At 54.9% G+C, this 27,334-nt stretch overlaps 1 protein-coding gene and 1 long non-coding RNA gene across 8 annotated transcripts in view; one reads left to right on the top strand and one right to left on the bottom strand.

The window, feature by feature from the left end:
- Window positions 1-26,054, top strand: part of Tmem266 (transmembrane protein 266) — a 113,043-nt gene extending 86,989 nt beyond the window's left edge. For all 7 annotated transcript variants that reach the window (XM_004872089.3, XM_004872086.4, XM_004872087.4 and 4 more), the window contains 6 exons: window positions 1,431-1,487; window positions 2,224-2,362; window positions 5,764-5,879; window positions 14,988-15,177; window positions 23,835-23,897; window positions 24,908-26,054. In XM_004872089.3, the coding sequence (XP_004872146.2) occupies window positions 1,431-1,487; window positions 2,224-2,362; window positions 5,764-5,879; window positions 14,988-15,177; window positions 23,835-23,897; window positions 24,908-25,488 (1,146 nt within the window). In that variant the 3' untranslated portion in view covers window positions 25,489-26,054. The remainder of the gene's footprint in view (window positions 1-1,430; window positions 1,488-2,223; window positions 2,363-5,763; window positions 5,880-14,987; window positions 15,178-23,834; window positions 23,898-24,907) is intronic.
- On the bottom strand, window positions 1,101-11,788 carry LOC110347138 (uncharacterized). The gene is made up of 3 exons (XR_015450929.1): window positions 8,974-11,788; window positions 7,685-7,739; window positions 1,101-5,938 (listed from the first exon to the last, which is right to left on the bottom strand). It is a non-coding gene; the product is annotated as an uncharacterized LOC110347138 (long non-coding RNA).
- Window positions 26,055-27,334: the final 1,280 nt, after the last annotated feature.

The following is a 27,334-nucleotide window of genomic DNA, read 5'->3' as shown; positions in this document are numbered from 1 at the left end:
GCTGCCTGCCACAAAATCCCTCCTCCTTGTCTCTCATGGGGTCCCTCCTTGTCCCTCTCCCTCCTTTAAGGGGAAGAGTAGATGTCACCAGCCAGGTCTCTTCTGGTATCTAAGTGTGGGTGGGTGGTGACCCAAGGGCTCTGTAGTGTCCCTGAGCTCACAAGGTGTCCTTGAGGGACAAGGTCACCATTGGGTGTGAAACAGTGTCACTATGGCTCAAGGAAGGACCACAGACAAAGCAGGGTCAGAGGAAAACCAGCTTTGTAGAATCTTCTGTGGACAGACATCCTGCTAATGAGGAAGGCACTCCTGGAGGCCACAGTACTGAGGGATTTCTCCATGTATGCATTTGTCACTCTGACACAGGTGTCACCATGCAGCGTCTACACTATGACAGGGACTAGGGATGAGGGAGCTGTCAGTGTCCTCCAGGCCTTAACCAGCGACTGGGGTGTGACGCCAGGGTGGGGACTCGAGGACCACACAGATCTGAAGAAAGGGTACCCACTGAGCCTGGGGAATGGAGAAGGCTCCACAGAGGTAGCATCTGAGCTGGGGGCAGAGGACAAGAGGGGACTGCACCCTGCTCGTTAGCACACAGGCTGTGCTGCTGTAACAAGAAAACCCCAAATGGAGGAACTTAAACTGGGTAAGTTAACTGCTGTCACAGAAGGACAGGTTTTGGGGTAGGCCCTGAAGGCCGATGTTGTGGCTTGGCGGTATTGGAGACTTAACAGGCTGCCATGTCCTTGCCCAGGCCTCCCCAGTTAGAGATGGCTCAGGACCTGTCACACTGGTAAGCTTCCAGGGAGAGGAAAATGGGGAAGAGCTGACCCCATGGGCACAACCTGGACATTGGCTGGAGCTTAGACCTGTGGTCACTCTGAGGTGCAAGGAAGGCTGGGAAATGTAGTCTTCAGCTGGGTGGCCGTGCTGAAGGACAGAAGAGATACGGGGTGAGGGGTATCAACTGTCAGCCTTCATCATATGCAAAGGCAGAGGCAAGGAGGGGCCAGGGATTTAGCTCAGTGGTCCGGCGCCTGCCTCGAAAGTGCAAGGTCCCAAGTTTGATCCCCGGTACCAAAAAAAAAAAGACAAAGGCAAGGAGAACAGTTTGCATGTTTGAAGATTTGTAAATAGTTTTGTGTCGTGAGGGGAGAGGCAAGAGGCAGTGTTGAAGAGGGAGGCAGGTTTTGAGGCTCTCTCCCTGGGGTTAGATGTGAAGGGTTTTGAGTGAGGCTGCCCTGACAGAGCTAGGTGGCAGGGGTCACAAGAGGCATAGCCACTGGCCACCATGAGGCCCGGAGCTGGACACTCAGAGTGGGAATGAGGAAGGCGCCAGGCTGAGGAGTCCATTTCCCTGTGGCTGGGCAGGAAATCTGGGCTGAGGGCAGGCACTGGAGAAGAGTAAGCACTTCTTCTCTCCTCAGACGGTCCTGCGGATTGTGGTGCTGGGGATCTGGGACTATATCGAAAACAAAATAGAGGTAAGGACCCAGGTCTAGCCCCACCCCCCAACTCAGACATCCTGGGAGCTGGCAAACATCACAGTCCCACCCATCCTGGGGGGGACAGGTCCTCTAAGCCAGCCCTTCCTGCAGGTGACCCGGAGTCCTGTCAGCTGCACAGGTTGGGTGGCTGGAGAGGAGGTGGGAAGGGGCGACCTGGGCTGGTTTCCAGCAAAAGGACATTCTAAGAAATTCTCCTTGAAGTTCTACACCATTTTAAAATTTATTCTTGGGCTGGAGATGTAACTCATCCCCAGAGCAAGTGCTTAGCACACATGAAGCCCTGGGTTCTATTGCCAGCACCAAAAAAAAAAAAAGTTTTTTTATTGACTCAATTTGCAAAGCTTTTGGAATGTGCTTAAAAAACAAACAAATCCACTCTGACATGGCGCAGCAGTCAGGGAGCTGAGCAGGGAAACTGCAGACATGATTCTCAGGCTGCACCTGCACTCTGCTCATGGCAGAAGGGGCAGGCAGGGCTGAGGCGCACAGGCCTCACTGTGCTAACACTGGTTTTGCACACAGGCAAGACACGGTGTCCAGGACCCAGGACTTCACTGTGCGCCAGCCCCCGAACCCCCGTGGGGGTGGGGACTGTGTGCTGTTCCAGGTGAACACATGGGCCCTGGACTCTGCTACCCATGGGGAGAGAGGACCCTGAGCCCTGCCCTGGCTTTCTCTGGTCCTGGAGCTCTGAATCCCCCTCATCCCACAGGTGTTTGACGGGGCCGTGATCATCCTGTCCTTGGCCCCGATGGTGGCGTCCACTGTGGCCAACGGGCCCCGGAGCCCCTGGGACGCCATCAGCCTCATCATCATGCTCCGGATCTGGCGGGTGAAGAGGGTCATCGATGGTGAGTGGCCTAGGGTTCTGTGGGGCTGGCAGGGGCTGGGGTAGCCACCAAGGCAGGGACGAGGCTGTTTGTCGGGGAGCCAGGCCTGCCCAGCCTGCCCAGCCACAGTGAATCCAAGCCTCTTTTCTTCTGCACAGTCCTATCCTGCGTGCAAAGGGGCTGGGCTCAGAGCACCTCGGGCCTCCCCTTGTCCTTTTAGAACCACAGGAACAGATGCTATGAGTCGTACTGCAAGCGACAGCGGCTGTGGCTCCAAGTGTCCCCCTCAGTGCTTGCTCAGTGGGGACCAGACAGGCAGGGGGGCACTGGGCCCATTTCCTGGAGCAGCCTCTCCCTGTCCCCAGCCCACACCCACCCTGGGGACACTGGGCCCTGGTCCTGTTTCTGCCTGACACTTAGTCATGCGGTCCTGATACAGGATCATCGAACTGGCATATGCTGGGGTCCAGCTACATCTGGAGGATCATCTGTCCTATCCCCTGCATTTGACAGATGGGGAAACTAAGGCCAGAGGGGGCTGAGGTCACACAGCAGATGGGTGACTAGCAGTTCTGGCTCCTCCTGCCAGCTGTGCACAGCTGCACCCCTCACACTAATGGGCTTTGCCAACCTGGTGCTGACCCCCTTCCCAGCTGTCCCCCTGCCAGTGAACCTCACCATGGGGACTGTGGGTGAGCAGACAGGTGTAGATTTGCTCCCTGGCCTCAGAGGAGCTGTGAGCCGCTAGGCCTCTAGCTGTCTTGGAGCACGCAGCTGCCCTCAAGTCCAAGCAAACTGAAAAGATCCTATTTCCCTTCTGTGCACAACGCTTGCTACAGCCAGGGAACATTGGGTGGTGGGGACCCCTGGCAAAAAGGAGTTATGCAGTGTAGATGTGGAGGGTTCTATAAGGCAAGAGAGGCCAGGGGCTGGAGTTCCCGAGGGGTCAGGATGAGCTGGGTGGCCTGAGGTGAGACAGGGCATCAGGGGAGAGCCCTGTTTAAGGTTGAGAACTAATTCTGACGTTTCTAAGAAGCCCTCCAGCTGCTGAGCCTGGGAACTGCCACATAGGGCCGGGTGCTGCTGCTGGAGGGAAGATCCCAGAGCCCTCACGTTCAGTATCCACGCTTTCTCCATGTGCGTCAGCTTTAGTCGGGATCCTCTGTAACAGAGACCCAGAGGAGCAGCAACCTCAATAAACCAGCAGCTTATTTCTCTCATGTGAGCATCCATGGCAGCTGCAGGTGGTGATATGGCCCCACTCCCTGTGGTCAGGATCCTGGTCTGGCTATTTCGTCCGTCTAAGCCAGGGATGGCAAACCTTTTAGAGACAAATGTCCAAACTGCAACCCATAACCCACTTGTGTATCACAAAGTGCCAACACTGCAATTAAACCTGAATATTGAGGTTTTAGTTTAGAAAAAACAATTCATACATTAACATCTTTTGTCTTAAAAGAAAAACAACACACATGCCATGGGTTCACCACCACTGCTCTAGGCTCGTATCCTATTTTTCACTGTCTCCCCATCGTCTAAGATGGCTGTTCCATTGCCAGCCATCACGTCTTCACTGTGAGGAGGAAGAGGAGGAGGGAGGAAGATGATCAAGAAGCAAAAGGAAAGCCCCAGCTGCCATTTGTCTGTGTGTCTATCATCCATCTATCTGGGGAAACAGCTTGTTTTGATGGGTTATCACCAGAATCCCAAAGAACTATGTATTAATTCTCAGTTACTCCCTGTCCCTCTGGGACCTCACAGTGCTCTGCCCGGGAAGATGATATACATTGCCTTTTGTTTTTCCATGGCCCCAGTCTTTCCTCATTTAGCCTCACGTGGAAACTTAGTAGCAGTACTGGCTTCTCCCGCAATGATGCTTGCTCAGCTACTTAGTTACAACAGGAGGTAGAGAAGTTGGTGGAGGAGAATTAGATGAGTATAAAGAGTAATGCATAGGAAAATAGGAGTGTGGCCTACCTGAGGTCCCTCTATCCTGTCCCAGTGGCTTTACCCTTCACTGGCTTTGTTTCTCTTTGTTTTGGATCCTGCTGTTTGGAAGCCACTTCCAGCCCCAGAGCCATGGGTCTAAGGTGGCTGCCACAGTGCCAACCATCACATCCTGAGGCCACTGGTAGCTGCAAAGGAAACTGGAGAAGAGTCATTATTCCAGGCAGCTGGAATATGAGATGCAGTCATTCCAACTTGGACACATTCCTGACCCTTAAAGATCTGCAGGGATCTGTCAGACAGATTCTGCCACCTGGTTCATCTTTGCTGTCTCTGTCCAGGTTAGGCGCTGTAGTTTGTGACAGTGGGATTTGTGACAGGAATGTCACACTCGATGTTAGCTCATATTTGAAGAGGCCATGCATGAACCTGCAGTTTCCATCTAGCCAGAGCCCCTTCCTAGTTGGATTGCAGTCGGAGCCAGTCCTTGTCTCCCACAGCCTGGGTAAGGGGCTGGTGCCACCCCTGGACTGCAGGGTCCAGCCTCAGTCTTCCACACTGGTCTGGGTGGCTTTGTCTGCCACCTTGGACTGGGGTGCAAGAGCCACCTTATCTTTAATCTCTTTCTTGAGATGAAGTCACATGCTGTGAAATCCACTCAATTAAAGTGCACAGCTCAGCGATGTTTTATGTATTAGTAGTGTTATGCAACCACCACTAAACCTAAGGTTGGAGCACTCTCATCACCCCAGAAGAAACCCTGAGCTCTCCAGCTCCCTCTTCCCATCCCCCAAGCCCCAGGCTCACACTGATCCACTTCCCACCTCTGCAGAGCTGCCCGTCGTGAACCCGCCATGTAGACAGAATTGCACAACATGTGGGATTTTGTGTCTGGCTTCTTCCACACATCACAATGTCCTCAGGGCTCCTCTGTGTCGTCCATGCATCCGTATTTCCTTCCTCAAGCACTGTTGGATTGTATTTCATCTCTTCCGTCATGGATTGGTGAAAGTTTGGGCTGTTTCTGCCTTGGGGCCATCATGGACTACACCCACCCCCCACCCCCATGTGCTGCAGTGCGCGCTGCCGTGCAGGTTGTTTTTGGTTCTCTCAGGCACCTAGGCATGGGGGCGCTGGGCTGTGCCACTCCGTTTACTATGCTAAGGGGCTGCCAAGCTGTTCTCTAGGTTGGCCGCACACCAGCAACATGTGAGGGTCCCCACTGCCCCAGCGCTTTTTAAGGCAGATGCCAGGCCTCCTCCGTTGCACCCACTGTCCAGGAAATGTCCCCTGCCACTGGTGGCTGTAAAGGAGGCTGGAGGACAGTCATTATCCAGGCAGCCATGACGACAGCCAACATTAAGTCCCTGCAGGAGAAGAAAGTGTCTCCCCAGCAATTTGAGCTCAGCTGCAACCCCTGTGCTTTCCAGATGCACGCAGGTGCTGCCCATTCCTCACGGCTGTCTGTCTTCCAGCATACGTCCTGCCCGTGAAGGTGGAGATGGAGATGGTCATCCAGCAGTATGAGAAGGCCAAGGTCATGCAGGACGAGCAGCTGGAGAGGCTGACACAGATCTGCCAGGAGCAGGGGGTAGGTAACGTGCAGCACAGGTCTATCCTGTCCATTCTGAGCAGGCCCTGTGGGGGACACTGGAGCACCCAAACCCCCAGGACATCAGAGCTCAGGGCCACAAGGTCAGGGAGCCCCCCAGGGCAAAGTCCTTGTCATTGTGCCACAGTGGTCCTTCTCCTCCCAAGTGAGCAGCCATGTAACCATCATTCATTCACCAGCACTCGCAGGGCCACAGTCCCCAAGAAGGCACAAATCTGTCTGCTAAGGGCTGCTAGGCACTAGTGCTCATCAGCACCGAGACCCTGGGACACCCCAAAGAGATGTTAGGGGTGCACTCTGCCCACCAGGAGCCCAAGAAGGCCCTGTGAGCACACTAGGCAACAGGGTGGGGTGGGGCCTTGCCGCTTCCTTTCCTGGGGACTTCGACCCTTGGGTCCCTCATCTGTAAGATGGGGGCACAGCTCCTTCCAGGGGATTCAGAGGAAGGGCTACAGCTGACCCTGTAGCCAGGCTCCAGGGCTCTGCAGAATCACAGCAGGTGAGGCTCCTGTGCAGGTCACATGATGGGAATGTTGGGGTGAGGGACATTTGACAGGCGGATCATTGCCGTCCTGCCACCCCCAGCACCCCTGGTTTATAGTGCAGTGAGGATGGCCACCCTTGTTCCCCTACTGCCTATACACAGGGTCCCTCCAGGGGCTGAGGACTGAAGTCTCGCCCATCACACACCATGTGCCTTCCCATCTGTCTTTCAGGGAACCACATCTGTTCCTCTTTCTGAAACACCACAGCCTTGGGTTTGAGCACAGAATGCTTCTGAGTGACAGGCAGGGCCCTGAGGGATGCATGGTCCAAGGAACATGGGAGCAGGCATTCTATGCAGGGTCTCTCCAGTGTCTTCCAGGACTTGTGCTGGGCACCAGGGATGCCAGCCTGGGCTGGATATGGCCGCTGCCCTCATGGGCTTCAGAGAAGTTTGGCAGCTCAGACAGTAGTGGTCTGATGCCACCCACACTTCTCCGAGGCTTGAGAGTGAGAGGGATTTATGGGGCACTGACCCCAGCAGGGAACATGTGGTGCAGGAGCCCAGGCCTGTGCCCGGGGTGGCAGGCAGCAGGAAGGCTGGAGGGGCTGTGGAGGCCCCTGCTGGCCAGGGCGGGCCTCCCAGCCTCATCTTGGGAAGGAGGAGTGCTGGAAGTCGGGTGGGAGGAGTCAGCTCTGATGTGAGTTTTGTGGTCCTTCCTGGCTGCACTGAAGGACAGGGAGGGGGATTGAAGAGACTCAGTTCTGGGTGTCATCCAGAAGCTGGCTGGGGGTTATCAAGTGGTTCTCAGTGCACCACAGGACAGGAAAACAAACCCGCTGCCTCTGCCCCGCCTAAACGCACAGGCGCTGACCCTGCCTCTCGCCTCCCGTCAGCAGCATGGGTGTCAGCCGGCCAGGAGGAAATCCTAGTGGCAGGCCCACCCCGGTGTCTCCATGGTGACCCTTATCCTGAGCCCCTCAGTCTCACCCACATGTGGCCACCTTCCTGAGGGGCCAGGCCACAGGGAGGTTCCCTGGGCTTCTGCACAGGAAAGAGCCAATAAATACAGACAGGCCCCTCTCTCTAGCAACATCTGGAAAAGAGATGAACAGAAACAAACCATCTTAATTCAAAAACCACCTGAAGCCTGCAAACCCAGTTAAGAAGGCGGAAAGGGCCCAGCAGCCTGGATCCCAGGGGGCCATTGGGGAGACCTGGCCAGGCGTGCTCAGGCTTCTGCAGGGAAACCAGGAAGCTGCTGTCCAGGGCCTGCAGAGACACCATATCTGAGACTCACCTGGGTGTGTTGTCCTTGGAATGGCAGGGATGGCCAGACCCCTCTGGAGAGCAGCCTGTGATGGGTAAGAATAGACATTAGGGACAACGAGAGTCAAAGCCAACCCTGTCATTTGTGCTTTGGGCACTGCTGGGACTTTTGTGGGCCTCAGTTTTGCTCATCTGGAAATGGGGATGGTAATAAAACCCTAGAAGGACCAAGGTGAGACTGCTGAGCAGAGAAAAGTTGAGTTTTCTGTCCTTGATACCCTTAAAGAGACAAGGGGTTCCATCTAGGGTGTCTTGGGGCCCAGAACCCAAGGAGGCCAGTGGAACCCAGGAACCCCTGGAAGGTAGAGAAAATTCACTGACCTGGGGGGTGGCAGCTTTTTCTTTGGATAAAAGGAGACAGTAAGTCTCTCCTCATGTGGATGCTATGAGGGTCACGATAAATCGGGTAGTATACCTGGGGGCTCCTAGTAAGACTGGGGAGCAAAGACTTGGAGCATAGGGTTGGCCCTTTACAAACACAGTCGTGTACTTCAGCTCAGTCCATCTGATGGTCTGGGCTGGCAGGCGAGGTGCCCTTTAGGAAGGCTGAGGTGTGGAGAGGCTGTTCTTGTCCAGGTGGGCACAGTGAGCGTGAGAACCTCTAGTGGCCACATCAGGTGATGCCAGCAGTCTTGGTGACTGAGTGCAAGAGTGTGTTTGTCACGCACCTCATTCCAGGACAGGCTGTGATGCTATGGCACAGGAGGATCCTGTGGCCCCCAGACTCCTCCCTCAGAGTCCTGCGGGTCATCTTAGCCGGGTGTGCAGGGAAGGGGAGTAGAGAGCTGGGCTCAGGGCTGTGCTGCTGAGCTCAGGCATGGTGATGTGGCTTCTGCCCATTTCATTAGCAAGGCTCAGTTACACAGTCCCAGGCCAGATGCCCCAGGAGCCATCTGTGTGCCCCAGAAGAGGCAAGATTACCTGCACATTTGCCTAATCTATAAACCAGGCCACTGGGCTCGTGACCTCTCCCTACCTTTTCCCCATTCCTGTGTGGCAGGAGAGCAGTCTCGCCACAATGTCCCCAGTCCCCATCTCTCTGCCTGTTTCCTGAAGAAATAAGGCAGTAATCTTGACCTCAGCTCAGTGTGTTTCTGAAGGAGGATGGTGACAGAGGGCAGCATGACTCTCCCCTCTGTGCCCTTGGGCTGGGGTCAGAGCAGACCCGTAAGTGGGGAGCTGGGCCCCTTCCTGTCCTGCAGCCCCATCTCAGCTCCTTGAGAGGAAGTCCCTCTGCATTTGTGCACAAAAGTCACTTACCTTAGAGGCTGGGCCCACAGCTCAGAGTTGGGCAAGCAGGCAGATGTAGCAGGAAAACAGCGGGAATGGGTTCCGGCTCCAGGATGGGCTAATGCTGGATTATCCCAGAGAGTTCTTTCTATGCAGGGGCCATAAGTCCCAGCTCGGCCCAGTTGCCTTCCTTACCTGGATTATTCAAGATCTCTCCTGTGGGAAGAGGATTTTTAAAAAAATTTTAACATAGGAAGTGATTTGTAAAAGAGCTGATAGCTTTAATGACAAGCCTATTTAGTTGATAAAATTAGCCATCAGAGGAATAACTTATGTTATCCTTTTGCCATAATTTAAATTTATGGCCAACTACCAGTCATCTTCACAGTGGATGGAAAGGGGCCAAGGTCGGTCTGAGCTTCACCCTGGCCCTAAATCATGAGTTTGCAACTGTCTCCTGATTTTTATTGTTACCAACAATGGTGGAACTAATGGAAATAAACATTGGATCCCATCCCAAAAGCAGATGGGGTGGAAGGCAGGGCAGTCGGTGTAGACAGCACTAATAGGATGGAGCAGAATTATTGCTATTGCATTAGATACCATCGAGCTCTGGCCTGGGAGTGCATTGATCGGACCAAGGGCCATATCAAGTGGACTCCACACCCAGCCCATTAGAGGCAGAAAGTGCTGGGTGTGGCCATAGCCGCCAATGGGTCCGGCCTGCTTGGCCCTGCATTAAAAACTGTCTGTGGAAGGGGCCTGATCCACCCCAGTAATGCACAGCTCGGGCTTCCCTGGGGACCCTGGTCCATATGGTCGGGTTATCTGATTAGAAATACGTAGCTAATGACACGCATTTAGTGGGGCTGTGGCTGCACTTTGATTCTTCCCCAGCCTGGGGTGAACTTTTTTTCCCCAACAGGCCAGTTTGCCAGTGGAAGACTTGTTTCCTTCAGTCACCAAAGGCCCCTGCACCTTCTCCCAGGGAGCCTGAGTGCTGGGTGGTTCTTCCTGTGTGGACTTCATCATATCTCCGTGTGAGGTTTCTGTGTTTATCCTGCTCAGGAGTGCCTATGTTTCTGGAAGTTTCTCATTAGATTTGGAGTTTGGAGCCATGATTCCTTTGTTTGTTTTGATGCTTTGATGGTAGGGATTGAACCCAAGGCCTCTCTCATGCTAAGCAAGCACTTGCCCTGAGCCACATCCCTGGCCCTGGGATGGATGGATTTATTGCTTCTATCACATTTTTTTCATTCTCTTCTTTAATCATTTAATCATTCTGAGCAGGGGTGTTTTTTTTTGTACCAGGGATCAAACTCAGGACCTTGCGCTTGCTTTCGAGGCAGGTGGCGGAACCACTGAATCATTTAATCATTCTCTTCCTTTAATCCTGTGTCAGACCAACTGACCTTGTCTCGGCTCTCTCTTATATCCTGTCTTGTTCCCCCATTCCCTCTTGTTTTTTCTCAGGCTGTACGTTTTGATATTTTTATTGGCCTGTCTTCTGTGACATCCAATCTGCTGTCACTCTCATCAGTAGAGTGCTTAATTCTAAATATTATGTATGAAGGTTCTGAAAGCTTCATTGGATTCCTTTCATAGATTCTAATTCTTTGCTACATTCATTTTGCCCATCTTTTCCCTTTTTTTAACATGTTAATCATAGTTATTTTGAAGTCCTTATTTTTTGTCTTAATTGCAGCACTGAGGATTGAACCCAGGAAGTGCTGAGGTACATCCCCAGCCCTTCTCTTTTTCTCTCCTTTTTGTTTTGAGACAGGATCCCACTAAGTTGCTTAGGCTGACTGGAACTTGCAGTCGCCCTGCCTCGCCTCCCAAGTAGCCATTATGGCCTACCTTATCTGTTTACTCAAATATTTACGTGGGTCACCTTCTACTAACTGCTTTACATCTTGATAGTCTATGACTTCTCCCTTCTTATTTTCATGACAGGTGATTCATATTCCATGCTACACAATGCTGATGGTCCACTTTAGAGGGTCTGGATTTCTCTTTCTCTAAAGACTTGTCCGCAGGAGAGGGACATCCCAGCAGAGAACAGGGGTCAGCTGCAAGATGACACCGAGTGTTACCTGGCACTTACACTTCCTTCCCCCAAGAGACAGTGCTGAATCCATTGCAGACACAGAATTCAGCCATGCGGTTTGCCTTATTGGACAACACAGGGAAACAAAGAGACCCAAAGTCGGGGAGGGGGGAGCAGCAGCTCAGGTTCCTGCCCCCTGCCCTTGGCACTCCCCACCATGGGGCCCTCCTGCTCTTTCCTGGTGGCCACCGAGCTGCCCTGTGCTCTATTTGCCTGAGTCATTTTCCGTCTATGCATTCGGAGGTCCCTGACACAAGGTCATGGCACTGGAAGCCAGAGTCATTGCTGTGTCCCCTGCTTTGCTGCAGAGGTGCCATGTGGTTCTCGCCTCTGCCTGCCCTCTCTCCACAGAGAGCTCCTTCCTCCAGGCCTCAGTTTCCCCTCTGGACTAATCAACTTCTGGCCTCCTGGGGCCCTTGGCAGCCCTTCCGTTGGCTTCAGGAAACACGTGTAGCCATAGTAAGGACAGAAGTCAGAAGCCAGGCTCTGAGCATCTCGCCGGAACATCCTGAGACCTCCTGGGCTGCCACAGCTGGTGACCAAAGCTGGGAGCCAGGTGTCCCCTCTGCAGCTCCCCTCTAAGAAGTGAGTCACTATTTCTCAGGAGGGGCCCGAGAGTATTGGGCCACTCCACTGCCTCTGGATAGGAAGCTTGTAAAACTGTGCACAGAGCAGGCTGTTCTCTTTCTCAACCCATCCCAGTCCCTGCCACCCGCCAACAGAGTCACTCCTGTTATTCTCTTCTCCATCTGCACTGTCTCCACCCTGGCCCATCCAGTCCATCCTTCACTCTGTGGCCAGCGTGGTCCCTTCAAGCTGCTCCCTGGGTCACCACCCACCGCCTCCACCAGCCACCCAGTTCCATGAGGATTTCAGTGGCTTCTTGCTCTTTAGATGAAGGCAAAGTCTTCAAACAGCTCACTGTGGCTACATACACTCCCTGGTGTGACTTACTGATTCTGTCTGTCTCTTGTATGTTCCAGGCCGCCTCTGTGCCGGGGCCACCCAGGGGGCACCCCCAAGCTAGGGCAGGCATTTTCATTGCAAAACATAACAGAATTTTAATGTGACCCCCAGCAGGCTTTCTCGGTGACTGAATGAGTGAATGGGAGAACTACCCACACTTGGAGCTTATGTCTTTAGCTCGAAACCCGTATCTGTGTTCCAGCCACTGGTGCCCACATGGGGTTGGGGCTCGGCGAGCCCTGTCCTCCAGCTGTCTGGCCTGAATTCTAGTGGGACTTTCTAGGGCAGCTCCATATCAATTTCAGGCCATCAATAATGCATCCCTTCAGAGTGGCTCAGGAAGCCATTAGCTGGGCCTGCGGGCCCAGATGCATGGCCTTGGAGAAAGCGGACCAGGGTGCCCAGGGGAAGTTCAGATCAGCCTGGGCAGGAGGGGCTCCCACCCCAGATGAGCTCAGCAGGGTTGCCCAAAGGCCCTTGAGGACCTAGAAGCTTTGCTACCAGGGAGTGGTGTGTACCCTCTCTCTTCCTGAACAAAAGCCACCCCCAAACAGGGCAGGCTCACTCTCCCACCCTCTGAAACCAGAAGCCCCACTAGGTGCTGGGTTGTTGGGGCCCAGGGTCTGAGCCTCGTCTGAGATCAGAGTCAGGACAGAGTCTGTGGCTAGGTCCAGGCTGTGCGTGGGACTGCCTCTGCCTGCCCTCTCCCCACGCAAAGGGCTCCTCCCGCCATCCAGGCCTGTCTCAGCTTTGGGTGAGGATTGGGGCACAGGTTGAGTGGGAGTTAGGCTCACTCTGAAACCACAGAGCTAAACAAGCTACCAGTTTGTTCACTTGTTGACGATATTGCCTGCGCACCTCTGGTGTGCCGGGCGACATCACAGCAAGGTTGCTGTCGGTGGATGGCCACATGTGTTGGAGCTCTTGCCCACTCAGTGGGAGCCAGCTCCTCAGTGCCAACTGCACACATTTCTCCAAATTCCTATGACACCGTGTTAGTGGCTTGAAATCAGCCACAGTGAGAGTATTGATACTGCAGAGATTAGCATACACTGCAAAGAATCTGGCTTCCCCCCACCCCCGGCACACTGTCGGGGAGAGAGAAGCCCATAGATAGGCTTTTCACAACGTGGGGAAGGAACGGCACTTGTTTACCCAATCTCCTTCTTAAACTCCACTAATACCACAGTAAGGAGGGGAATGAGCATAAGAGATAAGAAACTGGCTCTTGTCCTGTCATCAGAGATTTCAAGGGATTTGGGGAAAACAGAATAGACAAGAAAGAGGTTGATTCTCCTCTCAGAGCCTCGGAGTGTGGGGGGACAGGATGTGGTATGAGGCAGGGGTGGGGTGGCTAAAAACCTGCACTGGGCATTTGGAATCCCTAAGGGCCCTCTGAACCTTGAGTGGTCAGGAGATGAGCTCTCCCTCCCCAGTCAAGAGGTTTGTCTTTGGGAGACCGAATGGCAGGCTTCTGCACACGGGTCATGGGTCAGGCAGGAGCCTGGGAGAGATGTGGAACTGGAACCGTAGGTCAGCAAAAGTCCTACCCCCAGGGTGGCGATGGTGTGACCCTCAGCCCGCGTCCCTGCTCTGCTCAGTGGCAGCCACAGGTATAACCCCAGCCTGAACAGTCCGAGGACCACACGAGAGACACTGACATCAGGAAGGTAGTCAGTGTCAGTTTGCTGCCTGGCCAGCCCGGTGCTAGGTAGTGTTTTTAGTTATATACATAGTCTACTTTCATAAAAATAGAAGTTATTAAAAAGGAAAATACACGAAAATATCAGAACATGGTAAGCGCGACACAGAGAATTCAGACAAACTGGTGGGACAAGTGCCTGTTGTCGGTGAGAGTTGGGAGCAGCCAGGGAAGTGGCCCCGAGATCGTGAGCAGCTAGCTGGTGCCTCGATGGAGCTGGGAATGGAGAGGGGAGGAAAGTGTGTTGGCTGAATGGGCAGGACCAGCAAGGAGTGTGGGCTTCTCCCAAGGGCGGTGGTGACACTGAGCTTTGAGGATGGGTGCAGTAGTCTGGTGGCTTTGAGAATGGCATTTGGGGACACAGAAGTTGTGCTGGCCAGGTGCAAGCTGACAGCAGAGGTGGGGCGAGGTGGCAGCCTGAGAGAGCACTTGGGGTAGGGCTAGATTAGGAGCAGGTTGGGTATTGGGGCGAGGGAAAGGAACGAAGCAGGCAGATGATTGTGTGCAGCTCCAGCTAACAGGAGGCGGGACATCTGTGGCCCCATCAGGTTTGGGGGAACAGTGACGTCCTGTTGGACCTGGGTGTTTGCAGCTCCCTTGGGCTGGCTGAGTGGTGCTGTTAGGCAGCTGGGGATAGCGAGTTTGGCATTCAGAGAGGCATCAGGGCTAAGAGAGCTTCTGGACACCAGTGCAAGCAGGAACCGAGGGAGGGATCCACCCAGACCACTGTTGCCCTTCCTGCCCTCCACACCACTGCAAAGAGCAATGCAGTGCATGCTCAGGAAACTAGGTGGCAGCGAAGGCTTTTCCGAGCTACCACCAGGCATCCATGTCAAACCCACATTTGGCCTACACCCAGATGTCAGGGGAAGGCTGGCAATGAGCAGCCATCCCAGCCACGAACCAAGCAGCATCTGGAAAGCTTTGTAAGGAGCTTTCCTCAACAAAAAATAAACCATAGTAAAAACTTGTGCAGGTTTTTCAAAGCCCTGTGCAAGCAGCCCCAATCCTCAAACAAGGAAACAAAGGCTGAAGAAGGCAAAGGCCCAAGGCCACACAGCCAGGAAGATGCAGGGTGGGGCCTAAATCTAGTGCTCCCAGCTGCCCTTGGAGTGCAAGGCACCAGAGATCTCTAAGGAGCACGGCTTGCAGGCTTTGGCAGCTCACCTCTCCCCCAGTCCCACCCCATGTCAGGAGCGCGCACCCCCTGTCAGGCCGGGCCCCTCAGCTCTCCAGCACACCCACCTGGCCCTCTGCCTCTTACAGTTTGAGATCCGGCAGCTGCGCGCCCACCTGGCGCAGCAGGACCTAGACCTGGCAGCAGAGAGGGAGGCAGCCCTGCAGGCCCCACACGTGCTCAGCCATCCCCGAAGCCGCTTCAAAGTGGTAGAGGCTGGTGCATGGGATGAGGAGACTGCCGCTGAGAGCGTCGTGGAGGAGCTGCAGCCCTCACAAGGTGAGCCCAGTCTTGACATCTCGTGAAGCCCCCAGGGCTTGGAGCTCCTGGAGCTGAAGTGGCTTCGCCCCCTCCTCTGCCCACAATCGGGGACCCTCAGATTGGGGTCCTCAGGTCTGCTTTGTAGAGTTCAGGGAGAACACTGGGTCTGGTGTCCCTGGCCCAAATGATCTTCAGCACTCATGCTCTATGTATATGTGTGGCTCAAGGCTGTGTGTATGTCCTGCCCTCCCAGCACGGGAGGTGGGGGCCCAGGGAAGCCACCCAGTGGCTCGTCGCTAATGAATGGTAGAGCCAGGCTTCAGGCCAGACCCTGGGACTTTCCTGTTGGACTCCACCTCCCAGGGTGCAGAAGAAAAGGCTAGGGCTGGGCTGCAGCAGCCCACAGCCCAAGTTTTGCAATGGGAGCAAATGGAGGGCGGAGTATGGAACAGGCGCTATGACCCAGGCAGGGCACTGCACAGAAGGGAGAGGTTTCAGATTCAGGTCCCAACTCGATGCCCAGCTGTACCCCCCAGGCAGGGAATTCAGCTTTTCCAGGCCTTGGTTTTGCCACCCTTGCAAAGGGGGCAAAACTGAGCCTTCCTCGAAGGCAGGTTGAGGAACTGCACAGGGCCACACGGCCAGGACATGATGGTGCTGGGATCGGAGCAGAACCAGAAACCCCAGTTTTTAAGCCCATGGTGACTTCGCCCTGGGGTGCTGTGTCCCCTTGTCAGGGCAGGGGCTACAGAGCCAGGTAGGCGAGCGGGTCAGGAGGCTCTGCCACTCCTTGGCTTTGGTGTGGCTTTCTGTAATGTGGACTCTTAACTCGAGGTCCTTCAACCTCATAGGAAGTGTGCAGAGCTTGTGGATAAGAGAAAGCTCTGGCACTGTGGATGGCTTAGGGGGTAGGAGTTTGCTATTCTGATGCTTTGAGAGAGTGTCAGATCTAAGAACCACAGAGTCTGGGGCCAGGAGGGGCTGCTGTGTGCTGCCATGAGTCCCTGCTGCGGCTCTGCCAGGAGGCCCAGACCACAGCATGCCTCCTAAGAACAGGTGCCCGACCCCTCCCTGCAGCCTCCCTGCTGCAAGGGCTCCACCGCCAGGGCAATTCTTCTGCAGAGGAGCTGCCACCCAGGCCATCCTCTCCCTTGCCAACGTGGTGCCCTCCCAGGTACAGCCTCCTTCCAGACACTGCTTTCTGGGGTCATCACCTGCCTGCCATGGCTGCTTCCTGGGGCAGTGCTCTCCAGGTCCTTGCTGAGTTCTGACCCTTCTTGGAGGAGCATCCAGAACCAAATGCAGTTTCTAGGGGGGCTGCAAGCCCAGGGCAGGGAGCCACAGGACCAGGTTCCCGACAATGCCACCCCAGGTAGCTGCCTATCCCGAGTGGCTCTGCTGACCCCTGTCCCTGCGGCCTGTGCTTGGGCTCCCGAGCAGAGCTCCATGTTGCCTGTGTTCAGCCAAGGTTCCAGTCCCTGCCAGCCTTGCTTCTTACATCGATCTTGAAATCACCCCGTCCTCACCTTTGTTGCTCTCACACCATTGTTTCCAACTTCATCCAGCTCTCTGACCTCAGCTTTGTTTCTCCGGCAACTTCTGCAGTCCTCCTCCCCCCACTGTACAGTGATCACCCCAAATTTCTCACAATTCCTGACTTCATGCCCTCCCTCAGGGGAAGCCCAAATCCCTCCAAGCCACATAAGAGTTTGCTGGAGCCCCCATGACAAAGTGGTACCCACTGGGTAGCTTCAACAGCAGAAATCTCTCTCTCCATCCCGGATACTGGAAGCCTGAGGTCGAGGTGTTGACAGGGTCAGTCCCTGAGTGCGCTGACAGAGAGCCCCTGCCTGACCTCCTCCCTGGCTTCTGGCAGCAACCTGTGGCTCCTTGGCTTGCAGATGAATTGCAGTCTGCTTCCCTCCTGCCATGGCAGCGTCCCAGAGCATCTGTCCCTAACCCCCCTTTGCAGCAGGGCTCTGAGCCTTCTGCGTGCTGCCCACTGGATGGCCCAACTTGCTGGCAGCCTCTTCTTCGCACTCATACCCCCAGCTCGGGTGAGTGCCTGGCCATCCCACCCTTCCTGGGACCTCACATGAACCCCGCCAGGCCCCGAGAGGTGCTGCCTCAGGAGGTTTCCATGTCTTGTGTGTTCAGGGCCCACCCAGCCCGGCCTCCACAGAGCCTGCAAGTCCGTTGCTGGTTGAGGAACAAAGGGGCCTGTGGGACATTACCTGTCCCTGTGGCTGTGGCTGTGGCTTCCCAAGCGGGCAGTCATTTCCTGTAGAACCCACTGCTGGCTTTCGGTGCCCAGACTGAGGCTAAGGTGCCCCACTTAACCTTTCTGAAAGTCCTTCTGGGAGTGGCCACAGTGCCCCTGGTCCAGCTTCCTGAGGACAGGAGGTCCACGTCCAGGCCCAGCCTGGTCTTTCCCCTAGTGCCTGGTGCCTTTGGCTCTTTGGCTCTGCGCTCTTACAGCTGCCCCTGCAACAGCTTCCTGTCATCAGGGTCCCTTCCTGGGAGGAAAAGAGCGTGGGTGTCGTCTTCAGCCAGTGGCCTATAGATGCTGGACACCAGGTGCCACATTGGGCCCTCCAGGAGCACAAAGCCAAGCCTTTTGTACAGTCCCACACATATGGAGCTGCGAGGCACTATTGGTCCCTCAGCTCCTCTGCGAGCAGCCAAGGCCCCACAGGAAACTGGGCAGGTTGGGAGCCTCTCATAAGGTGCCAACCACGCACCCTGGGAGTGGCTGCAAATGCCCAGGACCCCAACTCAGCTCCTGCTACCTCCTCGGTGACACCCACTAGGTGTCTCCTGTTTCCTGTCACACAGCATGTGTCCTCATCTGTCAGTAGCACCAGGGCCCTGTGGCAGAGGTCAGAGCCTGGGCAGCAGGGGCACACGTGATTCACAGCCTCCCGTGATCCAGGGACTCAGGGCAGCCCCCACGGGTCTCTCTGTGACCCCAGCTGGGTCCAGGGAAGGCTCTCATGACATTAGAAATTATGGCTGGACAAGCTACGGTGTCCTGGGTCCTCTGAGGGTGAGAAAGGGCGGTGTTGGTGCTGGCTGTGAACATCAGCCCTGCACCGTGCTGTGGGCATTAACCTACAGGCTGAGTGCTGAGTCAGGGAGCCTGGGGCCATGTTGTCCAGGCTGGGGAGTGGGAGGCTGGTGGGAGGAGGTGTCCGGGCCCAGCCTGGCCTGCAAGGGGAAGCAGCTCTGGTCTCAGCCTTGCCAGCGGTCACATCGCATCAGATGACGCGGCTGCTTCTGTTTAGACTTGCTCAGGCACAAATCATTTTTAAAACCTGGGCTGCAGAGTTCCAGGCTGTGGGGCCTGCCAAGTTCATGGTGCCCCTGTGTAGTCATTAATACTTCGCTCCCAAATTTATTGGTCTTGAAGCTTTCTTATGAGTTACAGCCCCTGTGCCAGAGACTTCCCTGTCCATCACTGCAAACTTGGCATCCCCCACGCGCCAGGGTCCAGAGAAGATGCCGCTGCCTAGGAGCCTCTGCCGCAGCAGCTGCTTCCCTCCCCCCTCGCCTTGGGCCTTTCCTCTTCCAAGCACAGCAAGCAGGGGAGGGAGCTGGGCTAGCACCAGGACTTGCCCTTGAGAAGAATAGGCCAAGGTGTCCTTGTTGTGCCCTGGCTGGTGCCTCAAAGACTCCAAGACCAGGAGTGAGGACAGGAGCCAGCCCAGGGGTTGGCTCCAGCAGAAGAGGACAGGGGGCCTGGATGAGGTAGACAGGGCCAGTGTGAGCGCGGCTAGGGAGTCTGGGGGCCTCACCCTCAGATCTGAGGTCCCCACCTGGCACAGATGTTGGGGATGGAACCCTGGAAGCCACCTGAGGACCCAGGCTCTCTGTCGGGCCCATGGGAGCAAGCAATCCTGCAAGCAGGACAGGCACCCACCCAAGGCTAGACACACAGTCAGTGGCCCCTGAACTCCTTACGCACTACACAGGAGTTGGGGTGCCGGTAAGGAAAGGAAGGAGGTGCCAAGAACCAGCTTGGCCCAGCCCAGGTGACAGGAGGGCCAGTTGCCAAGGTGGAGGATGTGGTGAGAGGGAGAAGAAGCCAAGTTCTACTGCAGACGAGTTGAGTTAGGGGAGGCTGGAGGTCATCCAGCAGACATCCGGGGATGGTGGCCAGGCTAGTCACTGCCCAAGAGAGGTCTGGGCTGAAGGTCACTGGGTTATTTTTATCAACAGCTGGGGTGAGGACATGAGTGCCTCAAATATGCAAGCAACACGGGGACATGAGTGGACTGGATCCCCGGCTCACGAAGCTATCAGGAGTTGCACCTCAGACTGAAGCCCAGGGCCACCCTCACCTGCAGGAGGGAGCGAGAAGCCCCCACGTGGGGGTGAGAGCTGGCCTGACCCTGTGCCTATAGAGGAGACCTGCGCATCCATGCAAGAGGCGGTTCCAGGGCACAGCTGGAGGATATGGGCCACTTCCGGGGGCCCTGCAGGGCAGTAGGGAGGAGGGAAGATAAATACCAGCTCCATCCCTGCCTCCGCCTCCCCTCTGGCCCACCTGAGCCCACACTCAGCTGTTCAGCTTGGAAACCCTGGAAACCAGGAAGGCGCAGCTGGGCAGGGGCTCCCCACAGAGGAGGCAGCTCAGGAGGGAGGGAAGGTAGCAGGCAGGCCCTGCAGCCTCACACACAGCAGGCTGTCCTGACAGCAAGCACATAGGTGGCTCCACTATGGAGCAGAGCCCAGGGTCCCCGCTGTGCTCCTTCAAGGCCCGGGGGCCTCACTGAGGGCAAAGGAAAGGAAACTGCCTCAAAGCTCTTTCTCAGCACTGCTCTGCACCACAGTGGAAGTTCCAGCCCCAGAGGAATGTGGCCACAGTGCAGAAAGCCACAGAAGATAGAGGACATGGAGGAGGCTAGAAGACCATGCAGGAGAGGCAGGCACTGATGTGGTCCTGCACTAGGGGCTGGGAGGTGGTTCAGGTACCTCTGCCCTGTTCCCCTCTGTGTCATCTCTTAGAGATGTGGAACCACCTAGCCCAGTCACATCAAGTCCACAAGTGCCTCCCCAGTGCATCCCTGGTGCAGATGGAGAAAGTGAGGCCTAGTGAGGGGACGGGACCAAATCAGACTCCCACGGCCGGCCAGTGGCAGCACCAAGACCCACCCAGAATAAGTGAGCAGCTCACTGCGTGACCCCGTAGCCCAGTGGCCCTGTACCTCCACTGCCTTCTGGGAGTGGCCATACCAGGGCAGCCATAGGGTGACAGCGTCGACAGCACCCATCACAGCACCTGCAGAGCAGCGCTGCTGGCTGAGGTTGGGCAGGCCCCAGAGCCATTGCCAGGCACACCTCTGACCACAGGCACAGCAAGCACAGGCCAAGAACGCTTTTAAGAGCCAGCCTGTGTGCACACAGCATGAGGTGGACCTGTAGCGTCAGGTGTGTCAGGAATGGAGCATCTGTCTCCTCCTGAGCTTGGCCCCTCCAGGAAGCCTGGGTGCAGGCTGGGGTCTGCAACAGCCCCGGAGCAACTCCCACCCTCCAGAGGAGTCCGATGCGCTGGCTCCTGAGTAGCTGTCATCTCAGTGACTTGGGAGAGTGGGTGCCATTATCCCCACTTTACAGGGAGGGACAGAAGCTGGGAGGGCACTTGGTTCTGGAGCTTTCCCTGAGCCTGGGATCTGGCAGACTGGGCAGCAACCCTGAGCTCAGCCTGATGGTTGCTATAAGAGCCTGAGGTCCTCGTCCTGTCCTCTCTGGGCCTTGCTGGGACCCTCCTGATCATCACCTGCCCCCACCACTCCTGTGTCCCTCAGGCCTGTTACCCCCACGGAGTGCACCTCATGTTCCTGCCTGAACTCTGGTCCTTTCCACAGCATGCTCCCCATGACCTTGAGAGCGGCCCCTCCACATCTCACTGGCCTTGGGCCACGGCTGAGCTTCTTAGGATGAAGTTCGGGCCCCCCCTGCTTTTCCCTCCTGCTCCCAGGCCACTCTGAGAACCTCAGCTCGCCTCCCTCATGGCCCTCCCCACTCCTCTCAGGATGAGCCAAAGCAGACATTCCTCCTTTAAGGAACTCCCTGTTTAGCAGATGTTCAGACTTACCAGGAAAGCACACTATTTGGACTTACGACCTGCTCAGACTTAATGACCCTTTTTTTTGGGGGGGGGTACAGTTCTGTACATCTTAATAGACCCTCAGTCTTTTTGCACAATACACCTTGTACTGTAATTTTGCTGATTGTACTGCACAGTACTGTAGTTTAATGTTCTGTTATACATTACAGTACTGCATGAAGATTTACGCAAATAAAAGCAAAGTCACCAAGTTGGAGTTTCCTTTGACCACTGCTTGGTTCTGAACATTGTAATGTATATACTATATACAATTCCTCATTTAGCAACCAGTTTCATTTAATAACCTGGTCACCAGAAGGGAGGTTGGTTGTTACAGTGGGAAGCCCTCTGATCCTGTTGTATTTTAGGCACATTCACTAAGCATGTTGCGCAAAAAACCCCACAGCATTCATGATAAGACAGATGTCTTCAAAATATGTATAATTTCTATAATGTCAGATACTGGGGAAAAATAAGCTACCTGACATTTTTGGATATTGAGGCCCCAAAAAAGCCTCAATATCCAAAATACATATGGGTTGCCTGTTTTGATGCAGAAGGGAGTGATTTGGAGCACAGTCTTATGAGACCTGTTGGTCACATGATACAGGCTGAACAGCTGTGCCAAAGGGCCAGAAAAATGCATCAGCACACTCTTTCTATTGGGCTTACTTCTAAGGACTACTTGTTTCCAGCAGTTCCTTGGGTGATAATATAACTAATTCATTTGAAGGAAAATAAATTCTCAGCTACAAACAAACTCTTCAGAAGTGATGTTACCTTTGAAGCTTGTTGATGCATAGAAATCTCTGTCATATGGCTGCACATATTTTCTCAAGGGTTATATATAGACTTCTGAACCATAGAAGACAACTGAACAGTTAATTATCACTGGTAGTCTTGGCTCTGTGACTGTTTTATGTGTTTAATGTTTGTCTTACACTCCTGGCTAATAAGCTCCTTGACTATGCCAGTCTCACTGTCAAGGATATCTGGCATTTCTAGTGATTGTTTCACAGTGTCAGGCAGGTCCATGGCTCTATGATATCGTACTAGTAGTACGTATTTCAGTTTCCACTGGTCCCTTGCAAGCCTGCAGAAGCTCCTTCATTAATGAGCCAAAATTGCACATTCAAAACACAGCTTCCAGCATATCAACTGTGTGATCAGTGTAACCTTGAAGAATTCACAGAAGCTGCTAAGATGCCAGGAAAGGGTATGTCAGGAATTACAGGAATAGTTGGTTTATTGATCTGCTAAGGATCATATCTGGACTGCATCTGTTTTGCAGTTATGATTATTGATGAGCATTTTCTGTATCATTGCAGTATCATAAAGATAACCTGGATTTGTTGAATAGTTTTCATTATTCCCTTTTCTGACACATGAGGGATCAGTATTGCCTGAACCCAGATGATGTGATGATTCCTTGGTGGCTGTGTTTTATTCTAAAAGTTACTGAACAGCATATGTTAGGAAAAACAAATCATCCTCATTGAACTGTTTTGATAATATTACTCTAATACTGACATGCCATATTTAATGACCTACTGTTCGGACCTGCTGCTCAACCCATCCATTTTTTTTTGGAAAGTTCTGTACATCTTGTTGATAGAGCCTCAGTGTCTTTTTTTGTACAATACAGCTTGTTTATACAGGACTGTAATTTTGGCTGATTGTACTGTACAGAATGATACTGTAGTTCTATGTTCTGTTACACATTACAATACTGCATGGAAGAGTTATGCAAATAAAAGCAAAGCCATCAAGTTGGAGTTCCCTTTGACCATTTCTTTGTTCTGAATTGTTTTGTTTTGTTTTGTTTTGTTGGTACTGGGGATTGAACTGAGGGGCTTTGCACTGAGCTACATTCCCATCCTTTCTTTAATTTTTTATTTTGAGGGAGGGTCTTAGTCACTGAGTTGCTCGGCCTGGGCTCAAACTTGCAACCCTCCTGCCTCAGCCTCTGGGATCACAAGTGTGCACCATCACACCTGTCTTGGACCAGTATTTCTTTCAGACCTTGTTCCCATGTCCTCCCTTGACCTGGACAGCTTTGCACTCCTTTGTTAATCTCTCAATAGCTCCTTACTGTGCACTCACTGTGTGTAGGGACTGAGCGGGGCTGGGAGTCCCCAGCACACCCCTGGGCCTTTCTTCTGTGGCTCAGAAGCCAGGAGCCCCCAGGGGACTGAGCCTCAGGGTGTCGTCACACTGCCCCAGCCCCTGAGGCTGGCTGTGGGTTCCTGCCAACAGGACTTGAGGGCGCCTGCACTGAGGGCAGCGTTTCTGGGGACCCTGGTGGATTCAGAAATGCAGGCATCTAGGCAGAGAAAGCCCCACTGCTTCCAGCCCACTCTCCTCAGACAGGGAAAACAGGACAGCAGGAAGGGGCCTGCCCGGGTCAGGTTATCAGGCAGCCGTGCCATCAGGATCTGGGTCCCAGGCAGGAACTTCTGCGAGACAGGTACCATGGGTGGGAGGAGGTTGGGCAGTGTGACCTGGCCACAACCCCTGTCTCTCAGACTGACAAGCCACCCTGTCCTCTTCTGTCTCTGTCCCACAGATGCAGCCATGAATGATGACATGAACAGCTACATCAGCCAGTACTACAATGGGCCCAGCAGTGGTAAGTGTGGGCGGGCACAGCTCAGGGGAGTGCCTGGAGCTGCGGCTGCCAACAAAACCTGCAGCTGGAGTGGGGTGCAGGGGCCAAGCCTAGAGGTGCCAGGGTGAGGGCACCCCATGATCACTGACCCATGAGAGGGCTTCTGAGGCTAGGGTGGAGGGTCCTTCATGATTCACGTTTCCTTTCACTGGGGAGTCTCAGGGAAGCCTAGTGGTTTTGATGCCCAGAAAAGACTGGGTTTTAAAGTAGCACCCAGTGCTTCAGCATCTTATTTCTCTGCTCCTGATTGTAAACCTTTGGTGTGGAACTCACAACCCTTAATTTCTAGCAGGCCCTGTTGTAAGGACAGAGTATTAGGTTATCCAGGCCTCAACCGATCTGCTAGTTCCAAAGCCCACCATGTCCAGGCTCGGCACTTCCTGTCTGTTCCCCGCAGCACTGGAGAGAAACCTTCCACCCCACACCACTGTGGCCCTGCCTAAACCTTCTCACCTAGAGAGCCACGAGTGTTCCCTGTCTGCCCCACGATTCGTCCCAAGAAGCCAATCAGTCCCCCACAGCCCATTTAAAACTCAAATAACTCCGACAGAGAGACCCAAGTCCTTTGTCCCAGAGCAGCACTGTTAGCTGGACCAGATTAGGCTGCCACGGTGAACAGCCTTGCTTCTCAGTGGCTTATATAAGCCACAAAGGCCACAGCAGGTTGTCGGGCTCTGCTCCCAGGCCATCTCACTCCATTGCCCACTGACAGGACAGCTAACCTTGGCTCTAGAACACTTGGGTTCAGTGAGATGGGGGTGGGAGGGTAGAGCCAGGTTCTCCCGAAGCTGCCCTCCACCATAGCTGCCTCTCGGACCCTTGGACAAGCCACGCCTGCACCCTTCTCTGTCCCCCTTCCCTAGGTGCTCGGAGCTTTGGAATCCACAGAGCAGAAGTGCTCAAGCCCACTGCCCTAGGCAAGGGCCAGTGAGCTGTGGCCAGTGGTGACCATGTGGCCTCCTCTCTTGCAGACAGCGGGGTCCCAGAGCCGGCGGTGTGCCTGGTCACCACAGCTGCCATAGACATCCACCAGACCAACATCTCCTCGGACCTCTTCTCAGTGGACACACCCCTGAAGCTCGGTGACAACAGCACCTGCGCCAGTGCCACCTCGGAAGGCGCCTCCCGCTCTGCCCAAAGCTCGGTGACCCGGGCCCAGAGCAACAGCAGCCAGACACTGGGCTCCTCCACGGACTGCAGCGTGGCCCAGGAGGAGCCATCCTCAGAGGCCACACTAGTGGCCCTGCCACCACTGCCAACCCAGCAGTTGACAGCCCAGGACCTGCTGTCCTCCCTGTCCGAGAACCCCTATGCTCCCCGGAGGGCCTTGGACCCAGCAACCCTCACACAGCCCACTCGGGAGGGCTCAGCCCACACCAGCCCTGAGCTAGAGCGGAGGGTCTGTCTGTTCAACAGGAAGAACCGGGAGGGCTTCGCCGTGGTGCAGATCCAGCCTGTCCTACACTTCCCACCCACCACCCCTGTGCTGGAGGAGAAGCTCAGGTCTCTGGAATCCAAAGAGCAGCCGCTGCACAGGGTCCCAGAGGCCTGAACCTGCAGGGAAGAGTGACTCAGCCATCTCAAACCTTGCCCGGAACCCAGGCCACCGAGGGCCACACATGAGGCAGGGATCCTGCCTGGCCTCCCTCAGGGTGCTGTGGCCTCCAGGGAGGTGACCCAGGCCAGGTGGTCACCGGCCTCAGACCTCAGGGCCCAGAGCCACACCTCCTCTGGGGAGGGTGGTGCTCCTGGCCGGGTTTTAGCCGTTTCTACAAAGCCAGTGGGCAGCCCAGCCTCCGCAGGGCAGAGTGCGGGCGAGCTCAGCCTCTTCCGTGGCCTTTGTCCTGACACCCACCCCGGACTCTCGGGGACAGCACTGTGAGCAGGGGCGGCCCGGCCCCACCCTAGCATCCTGCCAGGAGTCCTGGGTAGAGAGGACACCTGCCCCATTTGCCCCATTCTCTTTGCAGCATGAGCGTTCTGATCTTTTAAAGACAAACCTAGTCTTCACCTTCTCTGACAGAGGATAGGTCTGGAACTGGGGGTCCTGGGGGTGGGGAGACAGCCATTTTCTGACCTTGGCTTTAATAATAAAAACCAGCTGCACTGAAACACCCATTTTGGGTTGTGGAGGTTTTCCTTTGGCTGCAGCCTGGGTTCTGTGTCCAGTGTGGCTCACTGGGGCCAGCACTGGCCTGGGCAAGCCCACCAGGGGCCATCTCCCCTCTGCAGCCCTGAGGCCTTTGCAGAGTAGCCCTGGACCTGTCCCCACCTGCGGGGAGCTCACCAGTCTGTCCTCCCTGACGACCCCCAGGGAGCCCCCTGACCCATTTAAAACCCCAGGGGACCTCACAGCCCACAGCCTGCCCTCCTCCTGGGGTCCCTGCTGGGGTGCGCTGTCCACTCAGTGTCCATGTGTATGGCAAGGTTGGCTCTCTTCACCCCGGAGCAGTCTTGTCCCTGGCCATCCTACACCCAGAGTACCCATCCCTGCCCATCACCACTCCACCCAGGTCCAGTCTGAGCTGCTGCACCTCCTCGCCAGGCCAAGCCTGGGCCCCGCTCTCCCATCTCGTCCTCCATTCTCTAATTCATTAAGATTATTGGTACACCGGAGGGAGACAATATGTCCTCCCCATTTAAAAGCCATCAAGTGGTTTTTTGCTTATGGCTGTTTTCTTTTATATGTGTGGGGGTCCTGCTGCTTACCCAGGCTCCCCCATTTGTGACCTGACTCCAGCCTCTTTTCCAATCTGTCCCTTCTCCCGCCACTTTGGGTGGTTGTCCCTGTGCAAAGGTCCCACCTGCCCTCGCTCTAGGTCCTGCTCTCTTCCTGACTCCCAAGTCCCCTCATGCTCACTCCGACAATGTAGTCATCCCATAGGGTGGCCAGCCTGTTTCCCTGCCTGCCTCCCTCTGCTGGAACCTGCTGGAACCAGAACCCAGGCCACGGGCCTGAGCACACCCACTCAGGAGACGCTGACCTGGAGGAGGGGAGGGAATGTCCACACGCTGATCCCACGTTTCATCCCCAGTACCAAAAAAAAAAAGGTGTCAGTAGTGACTGTGTCCAACTGGGCCACTCTCGAGGCACAGCCAGAAGACTTGCATGGGGCGGCTGCTCTACCAGGAGGTGCACGGCTGTCCCAAGGCCCCAGGTCACCAGCAGTCACACTTCCATTCCTGAGCCCCTGTGGAGGCCAGAGAGGGTGAGGAAGCTGCCTAGTGAGAAAGGCTGGGAAACTGGAGCCCAGGTCTGCATGGGGCCTGGGGTTCCCAGAGCTCTTAGAAGAAAGCAGCCACTCGCTTTTGCCCTGTGATGGGCTGGATTTGTAATCTGCAGGACAGGAGTCAGCAGGATCTATAACCAGCGGTCTACACCCACTAGGCTGTTAAAA

The sequence above is a fragment of the Heterocephalus glaber genome, unplaced genomic scaffold (genome assembly GCF_053883595.1).
Source record: "Heterocephalus glaber isolate CG9 unplaced genomic scaffold, H.glaber_assembly_v1.0 deba00001140, whole genome shotgun sequence".
Lineage (NCBI taxonomy): Eukaryota > Metazoa > Chordata > Mammalia > Rodentia > Bathyergidae > Heterocephalus > Heterocephalus glaber.
The sequence above is the reverse complement of the archived record's forward strand: the minus strand, read 5'-3'. Positions and strand labels throughout refer to the sequence as shown.